The sequence below is a fragment of the Acinonyx jubatus genome, chromosome D1, assembly GCF_027475565.1.
Source record: "Acinonyx jubatus isolate Ajub_Pintada_27869175 chromosome D1, VMU_Ajub_asm_v1.0, whole genome shotgun sequence".
Lineage (NCBI taxonomy): Eukaryota > Metazoa > Chordata > Mammalia > Carnivora > Felidae > Acinonyx > Acinonyx jubatus.
In genome coordinates this window covers 13,805,695-13,832,146 of record NC_069390.1, presented here as the reverse complement: position 1 = coordinate 13,832,146, position 26,452 = coordinate 13,805,695, and the positions used below count along the sequence as shown (strand labels likewise).

General features: G+C 37.3%; 3 protein-coding genes across 3 annotated transcripts; 2 read left to right on the top strand and 1 right to left on the bottom strand.

Annotated features, from left to right (window-relative positions):
* The first annotated feature begins 490 nt into the window (after nucleotides 1-490).
* LOC106986171 (olfactory receptor 5AL1-like) lies at nucleotides 491-1,432 on the top strand. Its single transcript, XM_015084349.1, has one exon. It carries the CDS (start codon nucleotides 491-493, stop codon nucleotides 1,430-1,432), a length of 942 nt encoding a protein of 313 aa, XP_014939835.1.
* Nucleotides 1,433-3,854: 2,422 nt separating this feature from the next.
* On the bottom strand, nucleotides 3,855-4,814 carry LOC106986226 (olfactory receptor 1038). Its single transcript, XM_015084397.1, has one exon. The coding sequence runs from the start codon at nucleotides 4,812-4,814 to the stop codon at nucleotides 3,855-3,857; it is 960 nt and encodes a 319-aa protein (XP_014939883.1).
* An 18,806-nt stretch (nucleotides 4,815-23,620) lies between these two features.
* LOC106986231 (olfactory receptor 1038-like) lies at nucleotides 23,621-24,577 on the top strand. Its single transcript, XM_015084404.2, has one exon. The coding sequence runs from the start codon at nucleotides 23,621-23,623 to the stop codon at nucleotides 24,575-24,577; it is 957 nt and encodes a 318-aa protein (XP_014939890.2).
* The last annotated feature ends 1,875 nt before the right edge of the window (nucleotides 24,578-26,452 follow it).

The window sequence follows — 26,452 nt, the reverse complement described above, 5'->3', positions numbered from 1 at the left end:
GCTGTGAGCTGTCAGCACAGGGCCCAACACGGGGCTCAAACCCACAAACCAGGAGATCATGACCTGAGCCGAGGTCGGATGCTCAACCAACTGAGCCACCCAGGTGCCCCAAGCCACTTACATTCTTAATGTCCCTTTTTATTTCTTTATATTTAAAGAAAAGTAGAACGAAAATTTTGCCATTATCTTGATTATAACATTTTAATTGAAATGCTCTCTTTCTACTTATACAGCTTCCTGGTGAATTTTTGTATCACAGAATTTTTCCTGGACCAAATCCTTCACACTGAAAGCATAAGTGAAATCCACACATAATTCTGAGTGCTTATCAATATTCTTCTTTGGCCGAATTTAACATCACCCTGGTGAGCCAGGACTCTCTTCTCACAATTGAATTGATTATTGCTTAAAAGTAAAGATTATTCAGAGCCTGTGCTCTAGATGAGTTTATTGTAGATTTGTTGTTTATTGTTTATTGTTCATCTCTTTCATGGCAAAAGGCAATCAGTCAGCAGTCACTGAGTTTATTCTCTTGGGCCTCACAGAGAATCCAGAGTTTCAGGCCATCCTCTTTTGTGTATTCCTATTGATTTACTCATTTACTGTCCTGGGTAATCTTGGCTTGATTGTGTTAATCCAAATAAGTCCCCAGCTTCACACACCCATGTATTTTTTCCTCTGTCATCTGGCTTTTGTTGATTTTTATGGTGCCTCCACCGTCACTCCAAACACCCTTGCAAACTCGTTACGTGAAATTAAAAGTATGCCATTTTATGCATGTGCCACTCAAGTGTGTTGCTTTATCACATTTTCAGTTTGGGAATTATTAATGCTGTCTGTCATGGCCTATGATCGCTATGTGGCCATCTGCAACCCTTTACTCTACGTCATTCTCATGCCCAGGAAACTCTGCCTCCAAATGGTCACTAGCTCTTATATTTATGGACTCACTGTAGGACTCGTACAAGCAGTGGCTACATTCCACATGTCTTTCTGTGACTCTAATGTGGTCAACCAGTTCTACTGTGATGATGTCCCCTTGATTGCTCTGGCTTGCTCTGATACCCAAGTCAAAGAGTTGATGCTGTGGATCATTGCTGGGTTCAATGTGTTCTTTTCTCTTATCATTGTTCTCATATCTTATGTGTTCATTGTCTTCACCATCTTAAAGATCCATTCTGCTGCAGGAAGACATAAAGCCTTTTCCACCTGCGCTTCTCACCTGTTTTCTATTACCATGTATTATGGGACCCTCAGTTTTATGTACCTGCGTCCCAAGTCAAGCCACTCACTGGATAAAGACAAATTTGCCTCAGTGTTCTATGCAGTGGTGATTCCCATGTTAAACCCATTGATCTACAGCTTGAGGAATCAGGATGTAAAAAAGGCTTTCAAGAAAATCTTTGACAAAGCACATTCTGATAATAGATAATCAGCTGTGCTGTTCCTAAAGAAACGCTGGAAATTAGGAACTTTTAAACGAAGGCTTGTACATGGGACAGTGCCAGGAAGTGTAGAAAGCTTTGTCTTCTGAAGCTCAGTTCCCTGACTCTATTTCCTTGAAAATAGGCCTTTCTTGTTTCTGCTTACACATAGTAGACATTTTAGAAACGTTTATTTGTTTTACTGTTGAATTCTAAAAAGAAAGATGAAAACAACCCATTCTGTTTTTCCATGAGATGCTTCCACAATAGAGGTGAAGAATAAAGCACCTTAAAATCGTAACTTGATCTTATTTCACGATGATATGGGGAATTTTAGGTTGTCTTCACAGACATCAACCATGCACATATGATTGAAAATACCAGGCAAGATTTTCCTCCATAGTTGAACCGAAGTGAAAAAATAACAAGGTGTTCGGTTGAAGGGTTTGGGTTTGAAGATGCCTGAAAAGTGACCTTGCTTTTTACTTTAAATGTCCCTGTTGATACGGTTGAACGTTTTTCATCAGACCTCATTTTTTTAGAGCAGTTTTAGTTTTACCACAAACTATACATCTGAATTTCCTTACCTACAAAGGAAGGATGGTCTTGATGTTTTTACGTGTTTTGTACGTGACATGTGAGAATGTATCCATCCGTATAGATACACCCACCATGAAAAGTGTGGTGAATAGAAACACCACATGTCTCTGTCAAACCTACTTTAAAAATATAAGATTTCATGCAACGCACAAAGTTCTCCGGCACCTCAAAGAGCACGTCTGCCCTATGTTCGCATTAAGTGCAGAAGGGGAAATAATCATCTGCGTGAGAGGTTGCATTCTATATAATTACTGCAACTATCACAATTTCCTTCTAAAGTGGAAAAATAAGAAGATAATATTAAGAAACCAGGGGTTCCTGGGTGGTTTAGTCGGTTAGGCATCTGACTTCAGCTCAGGTCATGATCTCTGTGAGTTCGAACCCCGTGTCGGGCTCTGTGCTGACAGCTCAGAGCCTGGAGCCTGCTTTGGATTCTGTGTCTCCCTCTCTCTTTCCCTCCCCTGTTCATGACTCTGTCTGTCTGTCTCTCTGTCTCTCTCTCTCAAAAGTAAATAAAGATTTAGAAAAAAGAAACTAATTTAATTGCTTTTTGCGAATATTAAAATGATAAAATCTTACAAATTACTGTTTTCATTAAATTTTATGGCATGATCCTATAACATTCATTGAATAAATTACAGGCACACATAAATAACCTTATAACTTAAGATTATTTCTATCTGAACAAATGTGCAGGTACACTGAACTTATTAATTCATTTAATAACATAATTTCTTATAAACAAATACCTCCCATTATATTTAAAAATCACTGGGTGGCTCAGTTGGTTAAGCGTCCGACTTCGGCTCAGGTCATCGCGATCTGTGGGTTCGAGCCTCGTGTCGGGCTCCGTGCTGACAGCTCAGAGCCTGGAGCCTGTTTCGGATTCTGTGTCTCCCTCTTTCTCTGACCCTCCCCTGTTCATGCTCTCTCTCTCTCTCTCTCTCTGTCTCAAAAATAAATAAATGTTAAAAAAAAAATTTAAAAATCAGATAATGACCATTTAAGATTAGATCATCTGTATTGCAGTATCTTTTTAAAATCTACAATGCTAAGAAAGAAAAATGCAAATAAACTTACATTTGCATTTAGAATTGTCATATTACTAGTGATGTGAACTTAGGCACTTTACATATAACTGAGACCCAGAAGTAAACCCTCAGACATTTCTTAGGTTTATTTTATTGTATTAGGTAGGAGTGCTTGATTCAGTGCCTGGAAGCTAGTAGAAACCTGACCAGGCTTTGTCCTTCTTTCTTCAAGACTGATAAGCTTTTGAGAGCTCGGTGAATTAATCTTTAATTATATACAACAAACATTTATATAACAAACATATACATACCACTTGTTATCACAGGATATTTTTGTAAGCACTTCATAAATATTAACTCGTTTCATCTTTAAAACAAACCAATTAGTAGGGTCTTCTTATTTTCTAGAATTAGAAACAGAGTCACACAGTTTAAGCCGATTGTCCAAGGGGTCATAGTTAATAAAGGAAAGGCTTGGCATTCAAGCTCAGGCAGCCTTCCTTCCAGAATAGTAAGTTCTACCAAAGACACGCTGCTACCTTTGCTTGAGCTACACAAAGGTGTGTTTGAGGGTGTATTTGAACATAATTTCAGTGGTCTGTCAAGGCTGCAGTGGCCTGAACCAGACTCTTTGGATCATGCTGACGTCCCAGAATTGGCCTGGGTTCTTGTAGAAAAAGTCAAGGTTAGCTGAACTACAGTCACATTTTTAGTTGATTGGGAAAGAATTACAAGAAATATCAGGAGGAGGAAGTTTGATTTATTTACCCTCTTGTATTAAATTAAGCATTCGTTATGCTTATTTTCTTAACTTTAACAGCTTTAAGGTTTCACAACCTTTATCCAAGGCTTTCCTTGAGGCATCTTTAACCTCTTTGTTCCTTAGACTATAGATCAGGGGGTTCAACATCGGGATCACCACCGTGTAGAATACAGACGCCATTTTGTCCGTGTCCAGGGAGTGATTTGATTTGGGCTGTAGGTACATAAAGATCAAGGTGCCGTAGAAAATAGTGACAGTCACCATATGGGAGCCACAGGTGGAAATGGCCTTGCGTCGCCCCTGAGTAGAGCGGATCCTTAAGATGGCAGCAATGATAAAGATGTAGGAGGTGAGAACAATGGAAGAGGAGCAGATCATATCAAAACCAGCAAAGGCAAAGATCAGAATTTCCTTCACGTGTGTGTCTGAGCAGGACAGAGCCAAGAGAGGAAGGTCATCACAGTAGAAATGGTTAATTACATTGGGGCCACAGTAAGTTAAATGGAAGGTGATAATGGTATGGAATAGGGCAACCAGAAAGCTGTATATATATGGAACTGCCACTAATTGAATGCAGAGTCTTTTTGACATCAGGGTTGAATAGTGCAGGGGACTACAGATGGCCACATAGCGATCATAGGCCATAGAAGCCAACAGGAAACACTCGGTGATCATGAAGGTGAGAAAGCAGCCCAGTTGTGTTGCACAAGCATAGAAAGGAATAGTGTTGATTTCCACAACAAAATTCACCATCATCTTTGGTGTGATAGCAGAGGAGTAGCAAAGGTCAACAAAGGCCAAGTGACTGAGGAAATAATACATAGGCGAGTGGAGTCGAGCATCAATCCTGATTAAAGTTATCAACCCCAGGTTGCCCAGCACTGTGACCAGATAGATGATGAAAAACACCACAAAGCATGGGGCCTGAAGCTCTGGCTGGTCTGTGATTCCCTGGAGAATGAATTCAGTAACATGGGTGATATTGGTCTCAGCCATTTATTTAAGTGAATTTTACTGATTTCACTCCAAGTTGAAGAATAAAAATGGCACTTCTCATGGCCACTGCCACTGTTGGCAAAAGGTGATCGCTGGTGTCTTCTTGCCTTAAATCGTGTTGTCTTGTGGGCAAAAAGTACACCTTATATCTTGAATAACATGCAGAGGACTCTTGGCTCAGGGAGAGGAGTCCTTTACTCTCACAATAGCCTTCTTAAATGTTGTTTTGCCTTGTAATTTTAGAAAATATGGAAGGGTGCTGGTTAAAATTGTAATGCTACCTGAAAGAAAACACTTGAGACAACAAACACTGACATTTCAGCATTTTTGCTGCCACTATCTTTTTTCTGTATTTATAAATATGGCAGCACAAAAATGTGTAACTCATAAATGAAGCTATTTTAACTTTTTCCAACATATTTGCATGTTTCCACAGGCTTAAAAAACATCAAAATAATCTACTATGACTTACTTGCTTTCCTATATCCCCTCCTTCACTTACATAGACTAAGTACTTGAGGCTGTAGAAACTAGAAGAATATTAATCAGAAATATAGAAGAAACATGCAATTTTATTTGTATAGCAATTAGGGACTCATTATTTTTTTCCAACTCAAAATTCACAACATTCTAATGTTTCTTGTCCAAAGAATTAACATTAATTAAGTAGTCTATCATATAACTTGTTAAACTACAGGGAGATAGCCATCTTTCCCCATAAACATGTGTCTGTATACTCCAAGGGCTTAAAATATCAAAGCACTTACTCTAGTAGGTTCTAGACATATCAACAACATAGCCTAAGGAAATAATCAGCGGCAAGCAGAGTTTAATAGAAACATGTATAGCTAGGTGGAGTTCTTAATGCATGCTTCAGAATAATTGCAACTCTTTCTAGTTCTACCAGCCTTAAAAAGAGAACTAATCTCATTAAGCTCAATATTAGCCTATTTGAATTTAGTTTTGTCCTTTGCTTTATATTCTACAGAATATAACTACAAAATATTAATAAAGAAAGGCACCTTGAGAAATTCATCATGTCTACTGCCTTCATATTTCAAATTTTATTTTTTTCTACTGTTATTATGTACCTGCTGCCACTGAAGGCTGTTCTTATCAGATACTCTATTTTTTGTCATACATGAATTAACTTATGCCAGTCTCTTGCTAATGCTATGACGAAGGTTCTATCCCAACATCCCTGTCAAAATGTCATTTTGACAAATGACATTTGCAAAAACCCAGGCTTATGGCTGTGGTCAGAGTAGGTGGTATAATGTGAGAGTGGCTGGGTTTGTTTGAAAGCAGAGCCCAGGGGGTGCCTGGGTGGCTCAGTAGGTTAAGCAGAGGACTCTTGATGTCGACTCAGGTCATGATCTCATGGTTGGAGAGATCAAGCCCCGTGTTGGGCTCTGTGCTGACAGCGTGGAGTCTGCTTGGGATTCTCTCCCCCCACCCCTTTCTCTGCCCCACTTCTCATTCACATGCATGCATGTGCTCTCTTCCTCTCTCTCTCAAAATAAATATAAACTTAAAAAAAAAAGCAGAGCCCATATTCCTAATTATCATGCTACACTGCCCAAAGTGCATGGCTTGCTCTTTTAGCTTTAATCACTAGGATAGAATTTTAAATCTGGAAGATGCATTCATTTTTCTGTACTATCAAACAGAATGTTTCAAACTTGGAGAAGACAAATACGAAAGTGGTATTTTTTTTGAAGAGTCCTGGGCTTTCTATGCAGTTTGCCAAAGTAAAGTTGCAGGAGTCTGAGCTTTTAAAAAGTTATCAAGTAATGCTGTCCATTCTGCTAAATAACTGTTTCATTAAGAATATTCAGAATTAAGGCCTCTCTTACTTGCTTATAGGGCTTGAACGCATTGAACGTTTTCTCACAAAGTCTTTTATTTCAATTCCATATGTGAAGTTATAATGTCAAACTTAATTGAAAATAATTATAAAACTGCCATGAGATGTATAAGTAAAGGAGACCTTCACTGAAAAAAATGGTGTCAGAGGAAAAGACCCATTTATAATTTGATAATATTTTACATAAAACAGCAAAGTCCATCTGTGCATTAGAATTTCTTATATCATTGCTTTTATTAACTTGATTGCAAAGTTTGTGGTGGTTACAAGGTGCATGTCAAATAAAATCAGAGGGAACCTTTTGAGAAGAAAAATACATCAATTAAAGCATTAAATATGGTGGTTATTTACTATTAATCAGAATATTTATGCACCACATTACTGCTAGAAGAACAAAGTTTACAGTGGAGGTGCCTATTAAGGAGGAGTTTTGGATTTCTAACTCAAGAAACTTAAATCACCTAGAAATAAAATTACTTATAAGCATCTGTTAAAGTTCTCATAAAATCCAGCATTTATGATTTTGTATCTACCTTAGAACTCTATGGGTTATTTTATCAATCCCCCTAATTTTTCAAAAGTAATTATTTTTCTCATAGCTTCCAATTACTCTCAGTAGGTTGTTCTGAAGCGACCACTATTTCAAAGTATTGCTAATATTTCTGTCATTTCCACATCTCTGGAATAGGGAAGTCCTCAAAATCATTGACGTATTTCACCTAAAGATTTATTTAAGAAGCATTGTTGTTTCTTGTTTTATTGCATCCTTCCTGAAGTGGGTTTATCCTGGAACTTTACGGCACATTGGAAACACCTATGAAGTTTTTAACTCAGTGTCCCGGTACCCCCCAGCAATTTAACCAGAACATTTGGGCCGTACCCAGGCATCAGCATTTGCAAAGCCCCCTAGGTGGTTCCAATGTACAGACATGTTTGGGAATAAGTAGCCTGAAGAACGAATTTGTTAGAATGGCCAGCAGAGATCAACCATTCTTTGAAACTTACTTTTACTTCTCTTTTGGGTTTGTTTGCCTGGCCTATGGCTGAATTAGTTTGAATACTAATGACTCCACCAATGCAGTGGAATTCAAATTGGAGTATGGCTGTTTCTACTGACATGAAAAGACTCACCAAGGGTTATGTGGGCAAGAATACTTTGAAGAAAATTAATTTACAGGTCCTCCATTTTTTTTATCTGTTCCTTTCCAAATATCATTTGCCTGAGAAGGCACTCGTACTCTTGGTTTTTGTTTGTATCGTCCCTTTTCAAAACCCACACTTCTCACACTTGACAAATGAAAGGCATATCTCTCACCCATCTGGAATCCTATTATGTTTCCTGGCTCCAACATTTGGTCATTTAGATGATTCTTTTCAGATAAACCTATAAATATACCCCTGGTTCATTAATAAATTCAATTTCAAATGAAAATTAAATATATATTGAATAATTATCCACCAACAATGGACGTATATAGATGATTTTAATCATTTAATTGTGATAATAACTCAAATAGAAATATTTTACCACAATAACATGTAGAAGCTATAGAATCTATTATTACACAAATTAAATTCTAATCAGTGTGTGTATATTTGAATTTCAGAGAAGCAAAGCGAAGTAACCAGGGAAATAGTTACATTATAAAATATAATAAAATACATTATTATGGTGAAAATTGAATGGACAAATGAATTGAAAGAGAAAAAAAAAGAAATGCTCTATTCTCTCTAATTGTACAAAGGAGTCTCTGTGTTTTCAATGGATGATGACAATTATTGGTTACAATAATATTACACTATTTTTAATGAATTTAACTTTATATAGACATATATATGTATGTATGTAAAAATTCATATATATAAATAGACAATGCCAATACTTATAATATAAAATTATCTTTTGTACTTATTTAAACTATTGGTGAAACATTTTAGGTGTTTACTTAACTATATATAATGAGGCAAATACTTTTTATTTTTAGTTATTTGAGTACGAAGATTAATCAGTAATAATCATTTTTATTTCTTTCTGGTAGTTGACTACTTTGTTAACAACTAGCAACTTCATTTATTTGATTCTCCATCATCTGTCTTTGTAGATTCTATTTTGCCCATCCGGTTTCTCAAAACACTGTTACAAAACAAATTAAATATTTCCTTTATACTAATTCTTAAAGGCTTTGCCTTGCTTATTAAGGATTAGGGATGTATCTCTGACGTTCTACACAGGCTTTGGCAATTAACACAATGGCAAGCTTTGCACAGAGCAAGTGTGAAAAGAAGAAGGAAATAGTTACTGGGAAACATCTTCTTTCCTATCCACAGCTCTATTAGTCAATAAATTGACTTGATTTACTTGGTGTCTCATCTTATCCAAGTCCTGCTCCCTGCTTTATAAGGGTCGGTATAGCTTTTCCAAGCCAAGCATCCTTCGTCCTTCACCAAGCTTGGTTTCCTCCCCAGAGGTGACCATCTTGCAAAGGCACACTGCACACCATCAGTGTACTGGGCATACAGATGTACAGATTGGAGACATTGTGACTTCTTTAGCCATAAGATGCTCCCTCTGTGTATCCCAAAACACGTACAACTGACATGACATGACATGACAAGATGTGACGTGATGTGATGTGACATGACACGACATGAAAAAGGGTGAGGAAGCACTTGGTGTGAGTCTGACTGCCTTAAAGCCCTGCTTGAGGCCAAACACCTCTTCTGAGAAGGAATATTAGAAAAATGAAATACCAGGGGCACCTGGTTAAGCCAGGTTAAAGGTCCGACTTTGGTTCAGGTCACAATCTCACAGTTCCTGGGTTCCAGCCCGGAGTCAGTCTCTGTGCTGACAGCTCACAGCCCAGAGCCTGTTTCAGATCCTGTCTCCCTCTCTCTCTCTGCCCTTCCCCCACTCACGTCCTGTCTTTCTCAAAAACAAATACACATAAAAAAATTTAAAGTCAAATGAAATACTAGTGGATTTCTATTTTATTTCAAGTTTCAAAAATTACAGTGAGTATCCATTCTTTATTTAAAAGGGAAATTTTTACCATATATCTGGTGTTTTCCAAGAATAGAAAAACACTGTTACCATTACTTCAGTTTAGAAACATTCCTGGTCACCCACTCTTATAAGAGAATTTTAGACAGGAGAGCCACCTGCCTTTGTATCTCTCCTCGGTTGGCCATATAACAACTAGCTATTACGAGTACTGCTGTAGAGGAGAGGGTGGTTCTAGATGACCTGGATAACTCAATATGAGGTCATTTAAGGAGTGTGTGTGTGAGAGAGAGAGACAGGAAGAGAGAGAGAGAAGGGAGACAGAGAGGGGGCAAGAGGGAAGGGCAGAGAGTTAGAGACAAAGTAGTATTTTAAGTACAAGTAGACATCCTTTAGAAAGTACTGTCAAACAGAGTATGGAACTAAGAAATGTAGTTAGGATGTTATAGGTGTTATCTCTAAAAGCATACTGATTCTGGGGCACCTGCATGGCTCAGGGTCGGTTAAGCATCCTACTCTTGACTTGGGCTCAGGTCATGGTTTTGTTGTTCATGAGTTCCAGCTACATGTCTGGCTCTGCATTGACAGTGAGGAGCCTGCTTGGGATTCTTTCTCTCTCTCTCTCTCTCTTTCTGCCTCTCTCTCTCTCTCTCTCAAAATAAATAAATAAACTTAAAAAAAATATATTGAAAGCAGATGGATTCCATCAGATACCACAGCTTGCAAAGGGGAGAGGTTCCTAACGGGAAGCTAGGTTATGGGTGGAAGGTTGGCAATTCGCTCCATGTACAAATTCCATGACTCACCTGCTTAGCCATGATCCTGGCTCTTAGTGAGCTCATTCTGAAGGTGTTTGGGTGATTTACTAGTTCCTGGATCCCTTCGGGTTTAAATTTGATCCTCTGGAGATATCAGCAAGCTGCAGTATTTATTTTCCTATTTTTCTCAAATTAAGATAAGCTGGACAAATTATATTGAGGAGTTAAAAAATGTTTAATTATCTGTATTCCTGAAGGAACAATTTCCATGAAGGTAAAGGTAGACTATACTACTAGAAACAACACAAAAAGACTGTAAACCTGGTTCATTTGAATAAAAATTCAAGTTTTTTGAGAGGAAAACATCAACCCTTAAATACTGAGTAACTCACTTATGAGACCTTGGACAATGTCCAAATTCTTTCTAAGCCTCAATTTCCTTAATTGTAACATTCAGTAAAAATGGTCCATATTTTGTGATTTTGTGAGTATTGAATAAATGAATGTATGGGAAGGACTCAGTAAACTCTATGGTAAATATTAAGTGTTCAAAAGATATTTCCTTTGAAAAGTAAGAGGAGACAAAAAAATAAATAACACCAAAATAACCCAAAAACCTACCTAAAAACTAGAACTGCTTTCACCATAGTTTCAGATTTTGTCTTTGTGAATCTATACAAGAAGGGAAATGTGTTTTTATGAATGGTGAAATTCAGTTTCTCACCAAATTTCAAACTAGAAAGCCATTTTCAAGTCTAATATACATCATATGTTACTAGATACATGTGTGCATAATACAAAACTCATAGCAGAAACCAAAACCACTGGAAAATCTGCCTACTGCTTCCAATTTGCCCCAATCATTTGCCCCTTCCAATCCAGCTTTGCCCCCCACCACTGAAGCCCGTTCTTTGTAGCTTGTCTGCCTATCATCTCACTGGTAAATACAACGGACGCTTTTCAACTCTTTGTCGGATTTCCTCTGAAATCTGAAAACGTTGTATATGGTCTCACTCCTTGTCATTTGTTAAGCCACACTTTTTTTTTCAGTTTTGTTTCTTTTTTTAATCATGGGAAAAACACTTTTATATAAGATCAAACCCCATAACAACATTGTAACTGCACAATACAGCACTGTCAGCTATAGACAAAATGTAGTACAGCAGAACTCTAGAACTTATTCATCTTACATAATTGACCTTTTCTATCCTTTAGCAATCAACTCTTATCTCCCCCACCCCCCTCCTTGGAAACCACCATTCTACTCTTTCTATGAGTCTGACTATGTCAGATACCTCATATCTAACATATGAAGAATAGAATAATGCGGTACTCGTCCTTCTGTAACTGGCTTATTACACTTAGCATAATGCCCTCCAGGCTCATTCATGTTGGCACATATGCAGAATTCCCTTCTTTATTAAGGCTGTGTGATATCCCATGGTAGATCCGTGCCACATTTTCTTTATTCATCACCCATCAGTGGGCATTCAAGTTGTTGCCACCATGTGACTACTGTGAATACTGATGCAAGGAACACGAGGACTCAGATATCTCTTGCAGATATTGATTTCAATTTTTGGGGGATACATATCCAGAAGTGAGACTAATGAATGATATAGTAGTTCTATTCCCACTTTTTGAGGAACCTCTATAATGTGGTCAAGAGCAGCGATACCATTTTGTATTCCTACCAATCATATACAAGGCAATTTCTCCGCATCCTCACCAGCACCAACCCTTGCTTGCAATTTCTCAAGGCTTTACAACGAATTATTTGCATCATCCTTGATATAAATATTTGAGGTCATCTAATTTGACATGATCATTTAAACAGATGAGGAAACTAAGGCTCCTCGACCTTGAGTAATTCTGTCTCTCAGTTTCCCCCTAAGAGCAAATAAAAGAGCGTCACAGTCGTCATTAACAATAATATCCACAAACTCCTATTTAAGGTCACTTTTATTGCTCCAGACTCCACTCTGTGTATGTGTGTGTGTGTGTGTGTGTGTGTGTGTGACATATTTTATAAATATATTTTTATGTATTATATATAATTATATACAGCAGTACATTTACTTTTCACGACAATCCTGCGACATAAGTGCCGTTATTATTCCCATTTTAGAATGAGGAAACCAGACTACAGAGATTGGGGCACCTTGCTCAAGGTCACCCGCTGAGTAAGTGGAAAAGCCGTGTTTTGACTGGCTGTAGAGTCGTAACCACTAACTGACACTCCTCTTCCTTCCCTTCTCTGCTCTAAACACAACCAGAATGACTGAATCTCCCAGTCATGGGTGAGGGCTGGCTCTAACTGGATGCAGCCAAAAGGGAGTTGTGACAAGAGGTGAGACTGCACCAGGAGAGGAAAGGCAGGGCACTTGTCCCCTGCCCCTGCTCTCTCCTCGCTTTGGCACCATGTCTCAGACAGCAGATCAACCCTCTGTCCGGCTCCCTCCAGGAGCCCCATATCCACAACCTTGATCCCATCGGGCTCCTACATCTCCCTACGTCCCGTCAGACCTTTCGGTGGTGATGAGGTGGCACCGTTGTTAGGCTCTAGGCGCCTCACTAATCTTTCCTTATTGACGTCTCTTCATTTGAATTACATGGGTTGGTTCTCAAGATTCTGATCAACAATTCTCTAACTGCATTGCAATCAGGCTCATTTTGTGGTTGTTGTTTTTGAAAACTAAATGCTTTGGGAATTTGTTAGGAAGTAAGATCACGTCTATTTATTTGAAAGTGGGTACATTCTAAGACCTTTGGAAAAATCAAAGGACTTAAAGAATCAAAAGTTCTTAAAGTCCTTCGGCCAGGACTTAAAGAACAGACATGATTACCATTCTTAGAAATAGGGAAATGATATGTGAGGTGCATGGATCTTTACCATCTGCTTAAGATATGAACTGTTTACATTTTATCCATGTAATCAAAATTATTTATCTTAAGTGAGATCAGTGTAGATATGAGGAAGAAAAAACATCTCTTGACAACTGCTAGGTGGGCCCTGGTCTGGTACTAAAAGTTAAGCTGTACTATCATATCAATAATATTATTGATAATAATATTGCTAATAAATTAATATCAATAATACCAATAATTTCACAGAACACCAACATGAGAAAAGTTTACTTGGTAACAGTAATGAAGCAAGACAAAAACAGGGTCACTCAGTAATAGTGTCAGAGATCTAGACAAAATCAAGAACACTGTTTAGACCACAAAAATGGTCCAACATTCTTTTCCTCTGGCTACTGTAAGGGACTGTTGCTTCATTACCAATTAAAGCTTTATCCCTACTCCAATTTGTCCGTGTTCTATATAGGAACCATTAACGTACCAAATCATAAAAACATGTCACTCCATGACAATACCCAATCCAGAGTGCCACCATGCTTTCTTGAACCCTACTCTAAATAACCTCATAGGATGCAATCCCACAGCAAGCTTGATTCCCGTGGTGTACAACGTCCATTGTTAAAACACACAAAAGTAACACAACTTTGACCAGAGATTGTTCCTGGTGATCTTTGCCTGGAGCACACTGACAGATGAAATGGAGTGAATTCTGGGATTTATTTATTTGGAAATAAAGATGTATTTATTTCCAAATAACTTTGGGGGCTAATGTATGAGGTAAGTAAGAAGTATGGATAACATATACCTGACCATTGGGCACCTGGGTGGCTCAGTCAGTTAAGCGGCTGACTTTGACTCAGGTAATGATCTCATGGTTGGTGAGTTCAAGCCCCATATTGGCCTCACAAAGCCCACTTCAGATCCTCTGTCTCCTCTCTCTCTGCCCACCCCCACTCTCTCTCTGTAAAAAATAAACATTTCATATATATATATATATATATATATATATATATATATATATGGTATATATATATATACCTTATCATGAATGGAGACACTGAAGCTGGACAATTATTATTGGGGTAAGGATTATTGTATCAAATCTTCTAATTCTGTATATGTTTGAAAATGTCCATAATAAAAATGGTTATTAATAATAATTAGTCCATTTACTGAAGGGAGAAAAATGTTTTAAAAATTGTAAGTAGTCATATTAGTTGGGAGGGTTAAAATATCAGTACACATCTATTAAAAATATGATCATAGGGGTGCCTGGGTGGCTCAATTGGTTAAGCTTCCAACTCTTGATTTCAGCTCAGGTCATGATCTCAAGTTCATGGGCTTGAGCCCCTTATGGGGCTCTGCACTGAGAGCATCTAACCAGCTTGAGATTCTCTCCATCCCTCTGTCTATCCCTCCCCCACTCACACTCTCTCTGTCTCTTTGAAGTACTATCACAGAGGCCAAAAAATCTGTAGAATGGAAAGATAGCAGACATAGACTTTTTTTTAAAGAAAGAAATAAAAATATGTTTCACAAATAATGTGATCGGCAAAACCCAAGGAAATCAGTGAATTGGAATAATAAAATTTCACCAGAAATAGCACCTTTATATACTAGAAATGTGAAAAACACAATAGGAAAAGATTTATGAACAATATTGTGAGGTGTATTATATATGTGTGTATTAGACTAATACATACATTAAAAATATTCAAATAAAAAATCACTAAGGAAATACAATTTTTGCCTTAGAAATAATAATAATCTCCGATATTGTTTCTTTTCTCTTAGATCATTTTTTCTAATAGTTCCATTATTTACTAAAAATTATTAAAATTATTTATTTTTTTATATTATTTTCCAAGTAGCTTAGAGTCCAATGAGAGAGATAGACATGGAAAATCTATATTATGATGTAGCATGAAAAATACAATAGTGACATAAAGAAGAAATAGAGTATCCTGCAAAATGATCATTCAACATTCTTCCCCCTTTGGGGAGAATCAGGTAAAGAGAAAATTGTGAATTGCCTGAAAATTTTACCGAGATGTTAACTGTGACGTTGTACTAGGAAGGTGAGAAGGTATTAGCCATTACAGAGAGGAAAAGCTGTGGGAAAATATTTCAGTGACGCAGGATATGCAGAGACAAGATGTGCAGCCACAGTCAAAGAAGGAGAGGCATTTTATAGTGGACAGTGAGAGAGAAAAAGCAGGGGAAATTAGAAAAGACAGCCAGGGCCATGAACACAGAACATTGTAGATCATAATAAACAGTTTTGCCTAAACCTCATAATAGAAACGATAGAAATGTCTTCTATACAAGATTGATATATCAGATGCATTTCAAAAGCTCCCTCAAAAAAAAAAAACATAATGGCTTAACATTATGGAATCACATGCAATAAATTTGAAAGAGACTGATATGTAGAAACATTAAAGCTTGTGGAATTTGAAATAAATAAAAAAGAAAACTACATGTTGCAGCTGATGTGTACACCTTGAAAAATGAGAGAATTTAGGAGTGTGATTGATAGTTTACTATTCCCTGGGACTGATGCAAAATCCATTGTTTGAGTGAGATTCTTGTTTGGGGGAGAATAAGAATTTCTTTTTGATCACTATGTATGTGGATCTTTTTAGTACCTTGCCAGGCACATAATAAGCACCAACAAATTCTCGTCACTGTTATTATTATGATCATTATCATGCTACTCATAACCATTGCAACATCACCAACTTGGCAGTTTGCAAAGCAATTTAATAGCCATTATGAGCTAACGCCCCAAAGTAGCCCTGTGCGACGTTAGTATTTTCATTTCTTAATTTAGGTTCAGAATTTATTTCCTTCCCAAGAGCACACAGGTAGGTAGTAGAAAGGTGTGTGTGCAAACCTAGATCTGGCTTCACATCCCCTTTTCTTCCCCCTACACTACTTCGTCTCCCGGAGGACGGTGGTTTAAGGTAGAGGAAATGGCCATCCCTGAGGAATCAGATGATTAATTTCACACACTCACACTAAACTGTAGATTCATTCATCCTAAGCTGAAACTTTAAGTTTGCTGAGGTGGGTTTCAATTAAAACGTCCCCATGAAAAAGCTGAAAACCTAGTCATTTTAATAAGGCCCCTTGAAACTGATTAGCAAGTAGTCTACTTGAAGCAATGCCCGTAGGGAATTGATTGCAACGAAGAGTTTTATAATAAGACACAGAGAGACAGTTTCATCATCAACGCTGAAGCAAACTCTGACTTGGTTTTTTTTCTTAATGACCACCAATTATTGAATTAAAATCACCAGATGAACAATGGTGGTGACAGAAGCTGACATTTTTCTTGACTTCTCAGATATGCAGAACCTTTGTAGCCTGAGTAAAAATGGAAATGCTAACTAATGGCTTTCATATTCTGTAGTAGGGAGGGCAGTAGGCCCTCTGGAACTTCTCGATCCTGTCAAGATACTGCATAGTCACCAAGAACACATAACTTGGAAACATAATCAGTAATGGAAATCGTTCAAGTTCCATGTCAAACTATTACTTTTTTCACAATTCCCATTTTGACATGTGCTGTGACCATACGGTCCTGCTAGAATGCACTGAAGGAAAATAATGGCTATTAAATCCTTCAGTGAACAAAGAAAGCCAAAAGAGTCTGCGAGGCAAAAGCCTACTCAAAAGAAGAGAAGATAGAAATATGAAATAGAAAACATGCATACTAGCGGTGAAGTGTGGGATATGAGACACGTGCACACTTGGGATGCAAGTGACCGTCTCTGAGCTGCAATAATTAGGTGAAGCCTTGGTTTCTGCAAACCTTCTGAATGTGCATTATAGGCTGAGCTATGAGAAGATACTCAGGGCTATGTCTGATCATTTTCTAGAAACAGAACAGGACCCAAAAACCTCATCACAATGCAAACATTATATTGAAAGGTATCAAACAGTCACTCCATGAAAAACAAATAAACGTGCTTGGAAGAATAAATCAAATTTGAGCTTTAAAAGTATCAGGCAAGGGGCACCTGACTTGGGTGGTTCAGTTGGTTAAGTATCTGACTCTTGAATTTGGCTCAGGTCATGATCCCAGGGTCATGGGATTGAGCCCGAGGGCACTGAGGGTGGAGGCTGCTTAAGACCCTCTCTCTCTCTCTCTCTCTCTCTCTCTCTCTTTGCTCCTCTCTCCCCTCTTGCACACACGCATGCTCTCTCTCTCTAAAAAATAAAAAAATAATAATAATAAAAAATACAAGTATCAGGGGAATAACAGCATAAGTGTGTGTATTTAAATAAAAACTGAAAAAAAAATGAAAGACATGTGGGAGATTATTTATTAAGTGCCAAACTGGGTAAAGAAAAAAAAAAGCCTTATGTAAATTGAGTTAGTGATTAAAAATACAAGGAAAAAAAGAACAAAACAGAAGTCTTGTTTTAGCTGTTTTTTCTTTTTCTGTAGTTCCTGACAAAAATGGGGACCTAATAAAGTATTATTGAACAATATAAATAAATCTCTTGGAAAATTTTTGGCAACTTGACTCCAGAAGTGGCAAGCTTATAATTTTAAAATGGTGTTTCCTCTTTTATTATATTTATTTAATCATTAGATTAAATAATGGATCTTATTGGTAAGTAATTGGATTTTACTCTGGTAAGATATAAATTTCTAATATTTAAATATTATTAAATATTTAAAATATAAATGACTAATTTACATTTTACCAATGATTAAATAAATAAATAAATAAATATAGAGTAAAACCTCGATTTGTGAGCACAATTTGTTCCAGAAATGAGCTTATAATCCAAAGCACTTGTATATCAAAGAGAATTTCAAGAACCATTGGCTCAGTTGTGATCATGTGACATTTGGCATCACGTACTACTTGTATCACATGACATCGCTTATTTATCAAATTAAAATTTATTAGAAACGTTTGCTTGTCCTGCAGAATACTTGCAGGTGCAATTCAAGGTTTTAATCCATACTTATTTAATCATAAAAGAGAAAACACCATTTTTAAGGAGTGAATCAGGCAAAGTGATATATATATATATATATATATATATATATGTATGTATATATATATATATACATACATATATATATATATGTAATTATTAATGTTAGTGCAGAAACAATACAGCAGTGTTGGGAATCAAATTTGTTGAGTCTCTACTTAGTATCAGGAACTACAGATAAAGAGACCCGAATCTGCCCACACAATAAATAACAAAGAGATGACAAACTAACCAAGTAAAAATATTGTACATGATATTGAGAAAAATAAAGTAAATTGAGGAAAGGCAGCAGTAGTCGTGTCAATGTTTATAAAGCACATATGCTAATCCAAACACGATTCTAGGTCTTTTCACACTTTTATTCATTTAATTCTCAAGCAGCAGTTGAGGCAACTACTATTACCATTACATTTATTTATTTGTTTGGGGAGAGAGAGAATCCCAAGCAGGCTCCACACTGTCAGTTCAGACCCCTACACGGGGCTCGAACTCAGGAACAAGACCATGATGCAAGCCAAAATTAAGAGTCAGATGCTTAACTGACTGAATTACCCAGGCATCCCACTATTTTTGTTTTAAAGATGATGAAAACAAGACCCAGAATGTTACATGACCAAGTACTATAATGACAGATTGAAGAGTTTAAGACCCAGATAATCTGGTTCCAGTGTTCTCACACTTTACCACTGTGAAGGAGTGGAGGAGTAAGGTATCTAAAAGTACTGTAATACTGGAATAAAAACAAATTCCTAAGGCTGGTGTGACCTGGGGTATTCCAAGCCAGTGTGGACAGAAAGATGGGAAGGGGATATAGGGATTAACATAGCTGAGGTTCAGAAAGCCAACAACGGCCAGATCATTCCTAGTCTTGCACACCCGTGTAAGAATTTTGGGTTTTACTCCAGGTGAAATGGGCAACCATTGCGGGATTATGTGCCAGGGAGTGAAAGCGCGTGGGATACTATTTAGAATAATTACTGTGTTGAAACACAACTGTAGAGGGAAAGGGAGATGGATGAGATGATGGAAGGGCAGAGTAACACAGTGGTTGGTAAAAAGATGCTGGATACAGTGAATGTAACAGCAACCAGAATTCCTATCAGATTGGAGTAGGATAGGAGCAAGAGGAGTCAAGGATCACTCCAAGGATTTTTGCCTGGAGCAGCTAGAGAGAGAGAGAGAGAGAGAGAGAGAGAGAGAGAGTTGAAATAAGAAGAGCTATAGAGGAGAAGTCTTGTGGTGGAACTCAGTTTTGGACGATAATCCCAAGATGTTTGTACACATCCTAGTAAAGATGTCAAGTAGGCTGCTGAATGTTTGAATCTAGAAATCAGAGGAGTGTACTGGGGTGAAGACTCACACTGGGAGTCACTGACATACGGACACTCTTAGATGGAATAAGGCTGAGTGAAATTGGCAAGTAAAGGAAAATGTATAGATATAAACAGACAAAATGGCAAAGAACTGAACTTGTGACTTGCCAACACAGAGAAGTGAAGGTGACAAGGAGGAACCAACCAGCCAGAGAAAGAACATCCAGGAGGAATATCAGTGGATATGGGAAACCAAGTGAAAAAAGCTAATCCAGGAATCATCAATTTGGCAAATTTGTTGATAAAAGTTGTTAACTACATAATATACTCTTGTTAAGGGGATTTTGGAAAGAATAACGGGGTAAAAGTCTACTGGAATGATTTGGAGAGAAGTAGGAGGATATAAATTGCAGGCAATGTGTAAACACAAACAGCTTTCTAAGGAACACTGCCAGGAAAAAGGAAAAAAAAAAAAACAGCAATAAGCAAAAAGTTTTAAACTAGACATATCCTGTTATTCAGCATTTCTATTTTTTATCATTCTACCCTAAAATACTGGATCCTCCTAAACAAATTTTGAATAAAAAAATTATTATTTTACTAATTAAAAATCATAAACCGTATAAATAGGAAGTGATATATATATATATATATATATATATATATATATATATATATAGCAGAAAACATGCTTTGGGAAGAAATTTGAATAGTATGTAAAATCCTGATGCACTGCTGGTAAAAAATGGTAATTATATGTAGTAAATTGTCATGCACTCTATGAGTCCAATTTAGTAAAATACATAAAAATATAAAGAAAAAAGTAAAGCAAAAGTCTCCCTAAACTTGAAGAACAGTTACCTCTGGTAGATGATATATATTTATATGTGACATTTTCTTTTATTAAAAAACATTTTTAATGCTTATTTATTTTTGAGAGAGAGAAAGAGAGAGAGAGAGAGAGAGCGAGCATGAGTGGGGGAGAGGCAGAGAGAGAGGGAGACAGAATCCGAAGCAGGCTCCAGGTTCTGAGCTGTCAGTGCAGAACCCCATGCGGAGCTTGAACCCACAAACCATGAGATCATGACCTGAGCCAAAGTCAGCCCCTTAACCGAGTCACCCAGACACCCCGACATGTGTTTATTTTTGTATTTGTATGTATATCTTCCTACATGTAAAATTTCACAATCAGCATATATATGCATGTACTTTATATTATGCAAAAGATTTTCTTTTTTCTTTTTTTTTCAAAGAAAGTATATATGAAATATTTTTGATAGGTTTCTAAAACTCTAAAGTCTTTACTATAATCAGAAGCTGGTTGATTTTATTTCATTGTTTTAGTAAATAAAATGATATTTTCAAATTGTAAATTAATAAGAAAGACATGGATTATTCAATTAAATAACATCAGGGCAATTAGCTATTAGGACAAACTATTAGCTCAGGTTCTTGCCTCAGGTCATCAACTAATTAATGCTACATGACCTTAAAAAATTAAACGTCAACTCCCCAAAATAAAAATAAAGAGGGTTTGTTATTATTTCAATGCCTATACTCAGCAAAGAAAAAATAAACAGAATTGTTTGCTTAAACACTTAAAACATCTGGGTGTAAAACACATTCAGTTAGATAAGACAAATGATTAAATCAGAATCCCTCTAAGGTCACAGGGACAGGAAGGGACAATTATAAACAAATGATGAAAACATTTCGGAAATGGTGGTGAGCTTTCAACTGCTTGCCATTTGGTTTTGATTTTCTTTGTTTTGTTTATACAAATTAGATTGGACATAGGTAACCAAAGACTAGTGATTTCATGGTGAGATCATTCTAGTTTGAGTATGAACTAATGCTAACTTTGTTTTTATGGACTAAATCTTTTTCTAATTAGAACTTTCTAATCGTAGTTGTCCCCTGGAGGGTCAGTGACCCTAGGGCAGTCATGTCTGGGGAAAACTGGGAATTAACCCTCTAGGGAATAAAGACTGTTGTCTAAAGGCCTATATCACACATTCACATACCCTTCCTATCTGAGCATCATTGAAAGGAGGCTTCTGCGAAAACCTACAGGGGAAGATTTTTTTCTACAACTAGGTAGGTTAAATCGGTACGGTTGGTCATTTGCACAGACTTCCTTCCCCAAGTCATCCAGTTTTCCCCACTAAAAAGAAAGTGGATGACCCTATCTAATTCTGCTCCAACTGGATGAAGCTGGCATTTATACACAAGAATGAGTGAAATAACCCTCCTAACACTCCCAAAATAAATTTATTTATTTATTTATCCCCCTCAATAGCTCCCTGAGACTCAGGCTTCCTTTAAAAGAAAACATGTTTTATCTGCTGATAAAATTTCAGAAGCCAGTGCCTGTAGAAGACAAGCATTTGTGGGTGAGAGTTGCCTTTCTCTTAGGAGAAAAAAAAAATGTGTATCAAAAAGACATTCATAAGTGAAGGTAATACATAAAAACGGAAGTGGACCTTTTCAAAATTTGAAATTGATGGAAGTGTGGGTTTTGAAGGCCCCCCCCTTTTTTTTAATGGATGTACAAGGAAAGAAAATCAGCCTGATTCCAGTATGTGTGTGCAAAGAAAAGTAACCCAATACCAAAACTTACACCTCTCAAACATCAAAGGCATCCCATGTCTCGAAGTGGGGAATACTGACCATATCTGTCCACATCTGTACTTTCTCTTTTCCTTTTTTTAAAATTTGTTTCTTTGTTTGTTTGTTTGTTTATGGAGGGAGGGGATGTGCAAGGAGAAAGGGAGAGAGAGAATCCCAAGCAGGCCCCGCAATGCGGGCTCAATCTCATGAGCCATGAGATCATGTCCTGAGCCAAAATCAAGAGTTGGACGCTTAATCGACTGAGCCACCCAGGTGACCTTTCCACTTTCCCTTTTGTTCCACATCTAGAACGGGGTACTCTAGCACTAACAGCTGTGGTAAGACGCCAGCTCAGAAAGGCAAGCCAATTCAAAAATTCTGTCCAAAAACACCTCTCACAAGGTGAGTTTTGCTTCTACGGAGGAGAAAGTAAATGGATGAGACAGAAAACTGTTTTCATGTCAGATATTATGTATGCAGGTATGTATGTGTTGTGTGTGTTTGTAGGCATACATATATATGTGTTTATCTACATCTGTACATATTACATATATGTCTGTATGAATGCATATATGTATTTGTGTGTATATATATGTGTGTATGCATACATATACATTTAATTTGGAGAATATATTAGGTATCATTTACAGTATTAAGCTGAATTAATAAATGAAGAAGATAAAATTTGAAAGGATATTCTTCTGGCCACTCATACAAAACTGTTACAAAAAAGCTTCTCTTGGGTTAATGTGTTTGGGGAGGAAAGGAGATTATTCTATTTCCCACACTTTTGTGTGTTTTAGCTTCAGAATGTACAGTTCATTGAGGTGAAATATGAGGAGAAATAAACACATCCCATTTCAAATCTCCTTTCTAGCTATCATAATTTTATGAGAACAAAAATTGAAGGCCCATTAGAATTAAAGAATTAATCTTATTTCTTTGTATGTGACTCATCTATGGTTATCATAACCTATGTGGTGTGGTTATTGGGAGTTATATGCCTCTTTCCACCTCTGAGACTGTGAATGCCAACTTTAATTTTGGGACGAAAACGAAAGATGAAAAATTCTCACCGTATTAAATACATACCTACATACATACATACATATAATTTTTTCTTTGTTATTTTTACTACATAGCCATCAATTGATTTTTTTTATTGGCCCTCATTCTTTGGTCTCATAAAATTATGATAGCTAGAAAGGAGAGTTTGAAATGGGATGTGTTTACTTGTTCTCATATTCCACCTCAATGAACTATAATTTCTGAAGCTAAAACATAAGAGTTGGCATCTGGTGACAATTCCTTGACCTAATAACTTGTCTCTGACTCTATTTTGTCTTTTTTCAGCAGCCAAGAGACTGGAATAAATGGTTGAAAGGAATAACACCAGGGTGACAGAATTCATTCTTTTGGGCTTTTCTGTCCATAGAGAGATTGAAATCACTCTCTTTTTTCTCATTTCAGTAGTGTATACTCTAACTTTGGTAGGGAACCTTGGGATGATTTCATTAATACGATTGGATTCTCGACTTCACACACCCATGTACTTTTTTCTCAGCAATCTGGCCTTTGTAGACCTCTGTTACTCTTCATCAATAGCCCCCAAGTTCCTGCAGACCCTCCTGACCAAGCACAGGTCTATACCTTTCTATGCATGTGCAACACAGTTGGGCTTTTTCCTGAACTTCTTGATTTCAGAGATGCTCCTTCTTGCAGTGATGGCTTATGACCGCTATGTGGCCATCTGCAATCCTCTTCTCTACATGGTGAGCATGTCCCCAAAAGTGTGTATGCAACTAGTAACAGGCCCTTACTTATACAGCTTTTCTGTTGCTTTGCTCCACACAACCGTTACTTTCCAACTGATTTATTGTGGCCCAAATATCATCAATCACTTTTATTGTGATGATGTCCCTTTGATGGCCCTCGCCTGCTCAGACACCAGTCTCAAAGAAATCTTGATTTTCATCTTTGCGGGTTTCAACATGATCAGCTCTTTGACCACTGTTCTTATTTCTTACTTATACATCGTGGCTGCCATCTTGAAAATCCAATCTACAGAAGGAAGGTTCAGAGCTTTCTCAACCTGTGCATCTCATCTGACTGCTGTGACTATATTCTATGGGACTCTGATCTTCATGTATCTGCAGCCAAAATCAAACCATTCCCTTGACACAGACAAAATGGCCTCTGTGTTCTACACAATTGTAATTCCTATGCTGAACCCAATGATCTATAGCTTGAGGAACAAAGAGGTGAAAAATGCCTTGAGGAAGTTAATTGACAAATGTTATATCCTGCTTCTAACAAACTTTAAAAAATGACTCAGGGCAGTGTCTGACTTGGGGTACTGCCACATGTAGATATATTGTTTTTATAATCTTTTCAGTCTTTTGATGGAGTAAGTTCATTTTTATCATCCTTTATGGGAGTAAAATTATTTTGTACATGAATTCCATTTTTAATACCGTCTATACTAAGATGAAATATTTAAAGGAGTAGAATTTAGACTTCTAGTAAATGCTAACTGTTTAGGTGTAGGACACTGAGAGCCCTTCCTGTTCCACTGATAGTAAGAATCAACAGTTTCTTTCAAAAGTGTTTCTCCTTTGTATACTGGTAGAGGACTGAGAAAGGGGCAAGGAAGGGGGTGAAGTAAATCTTTTGTCCATCCCCATGTCATTTTGTGCTAAAGCCTGTCCCCAACTGTATCTGGTCTGCTAACCATCACTCCTCACTCTGCCTCTGACTACCACTAGTTCACTACTGGCCATTCCCTGGTATGACACAATTATCATGCCCTTTGAAAAGATGCCATTTTTTGCTATGTAAATCTGTGGATCAAGAGTACCTTTTAGAAAGCTATACTCCCCTTGGTAACCCTATCAAAGCAAAAATGTAGACCTATCCCGAAATTCCCTAAGCAAAGCTGTACTTTCCAAAGTTTCTCTGAAGTTGTGGGGATATGGGGACTTTACAAAGTGCTGGGGGACAGGCAGGGGTAGCTTAAAACAACATGATAATTATGGTGGTTGTCACATTTCAAGAATATAGCTCTATGTTGGGTTGATTATGTATAAAGCAAAATAATTCAAAACCACTTAAACTGTCAACTGTAATGTCATAGATTTGTGTTTTTTTTTTCACTCAAAAATTCAAATGTATAATGTCTACTGTCTGCTTCATATTGCGAGCTAAAACAAACACATTCCCTGCCTGATAGGGCTGAACAGTCTGGTACAGGAGACAAACGTCAATCAAATAACTACAAAAACAAATGTTTAATTCTGATATGAGTTCAGTTCAGAGGGAGTCAAAGGATCAGAAAAAAAAAGGTGATTAAGTCCATTAATGCGCAACCAAGCAAAATTCCAGCAGCATGAGCAAGTAGCCATAAGTGCCTTGAGAGGTCTGTTGAGTGTGGGAGCATTGTATTCATGTTCTCCTTGGAAAATAAGGGCACATGTAGGATAAGAAGGTCCCAGTAGAGAAAACAAGTATTCTAAGCCTGTTAAAAAGAAATAAAGGACAAATGATCAGTCCTGATTGTTTTTGGCGAAGCCCACCAGACTCCAGTACAAAAATCCCTTCCACTTTGCTAGTCTGCCAGTATGTTATGACATGTTTGGGTCTGGCTCAGACATATAGTTTAGGCTTTCATTCTGGCATGCTCGATACCCAAGATTTGGTGGGATGAATTTATTTTCTACAATGTATCGCTCTCGTCCGATACAACTTCCATAACTACTCTGAATGGTGGTGGCGGCGGTGGTGGGGGGAGAGTGGAGTGAAGGAATGAGTGAGTAAACAAAAGAAGCGCAGTATAGACTGCTTTCCTACCTACAAAAGCCCTGTCCCCTCTGAAAATCTCCTTCACAGAGGCGGAATGTGACAACGGTCATTGCACTAGTAGACCTACCCCATAAGCACAGTACCTGGGAGTGATCACATGACTGAGGATAAGCCAATCAGATGTCTTTCAAGGGACTTTGACATAATTCTGTAATTCCAGTGAGAGTCAACTGATCACTTAATCTTAGGTTAAGTGAATTCTGGAGCTGGGGTTGCCAGTGTGACTTCCCCATGCACTGAGAAACAGAAAACTGGTCTGTAGAGAAAGAAAAATAAGAAATCCAAACAAGAGAAATCTTTGTTCTTATCTCTCAAGGCCCAAGTACTTGTTTTTTGTGAAACCTGGT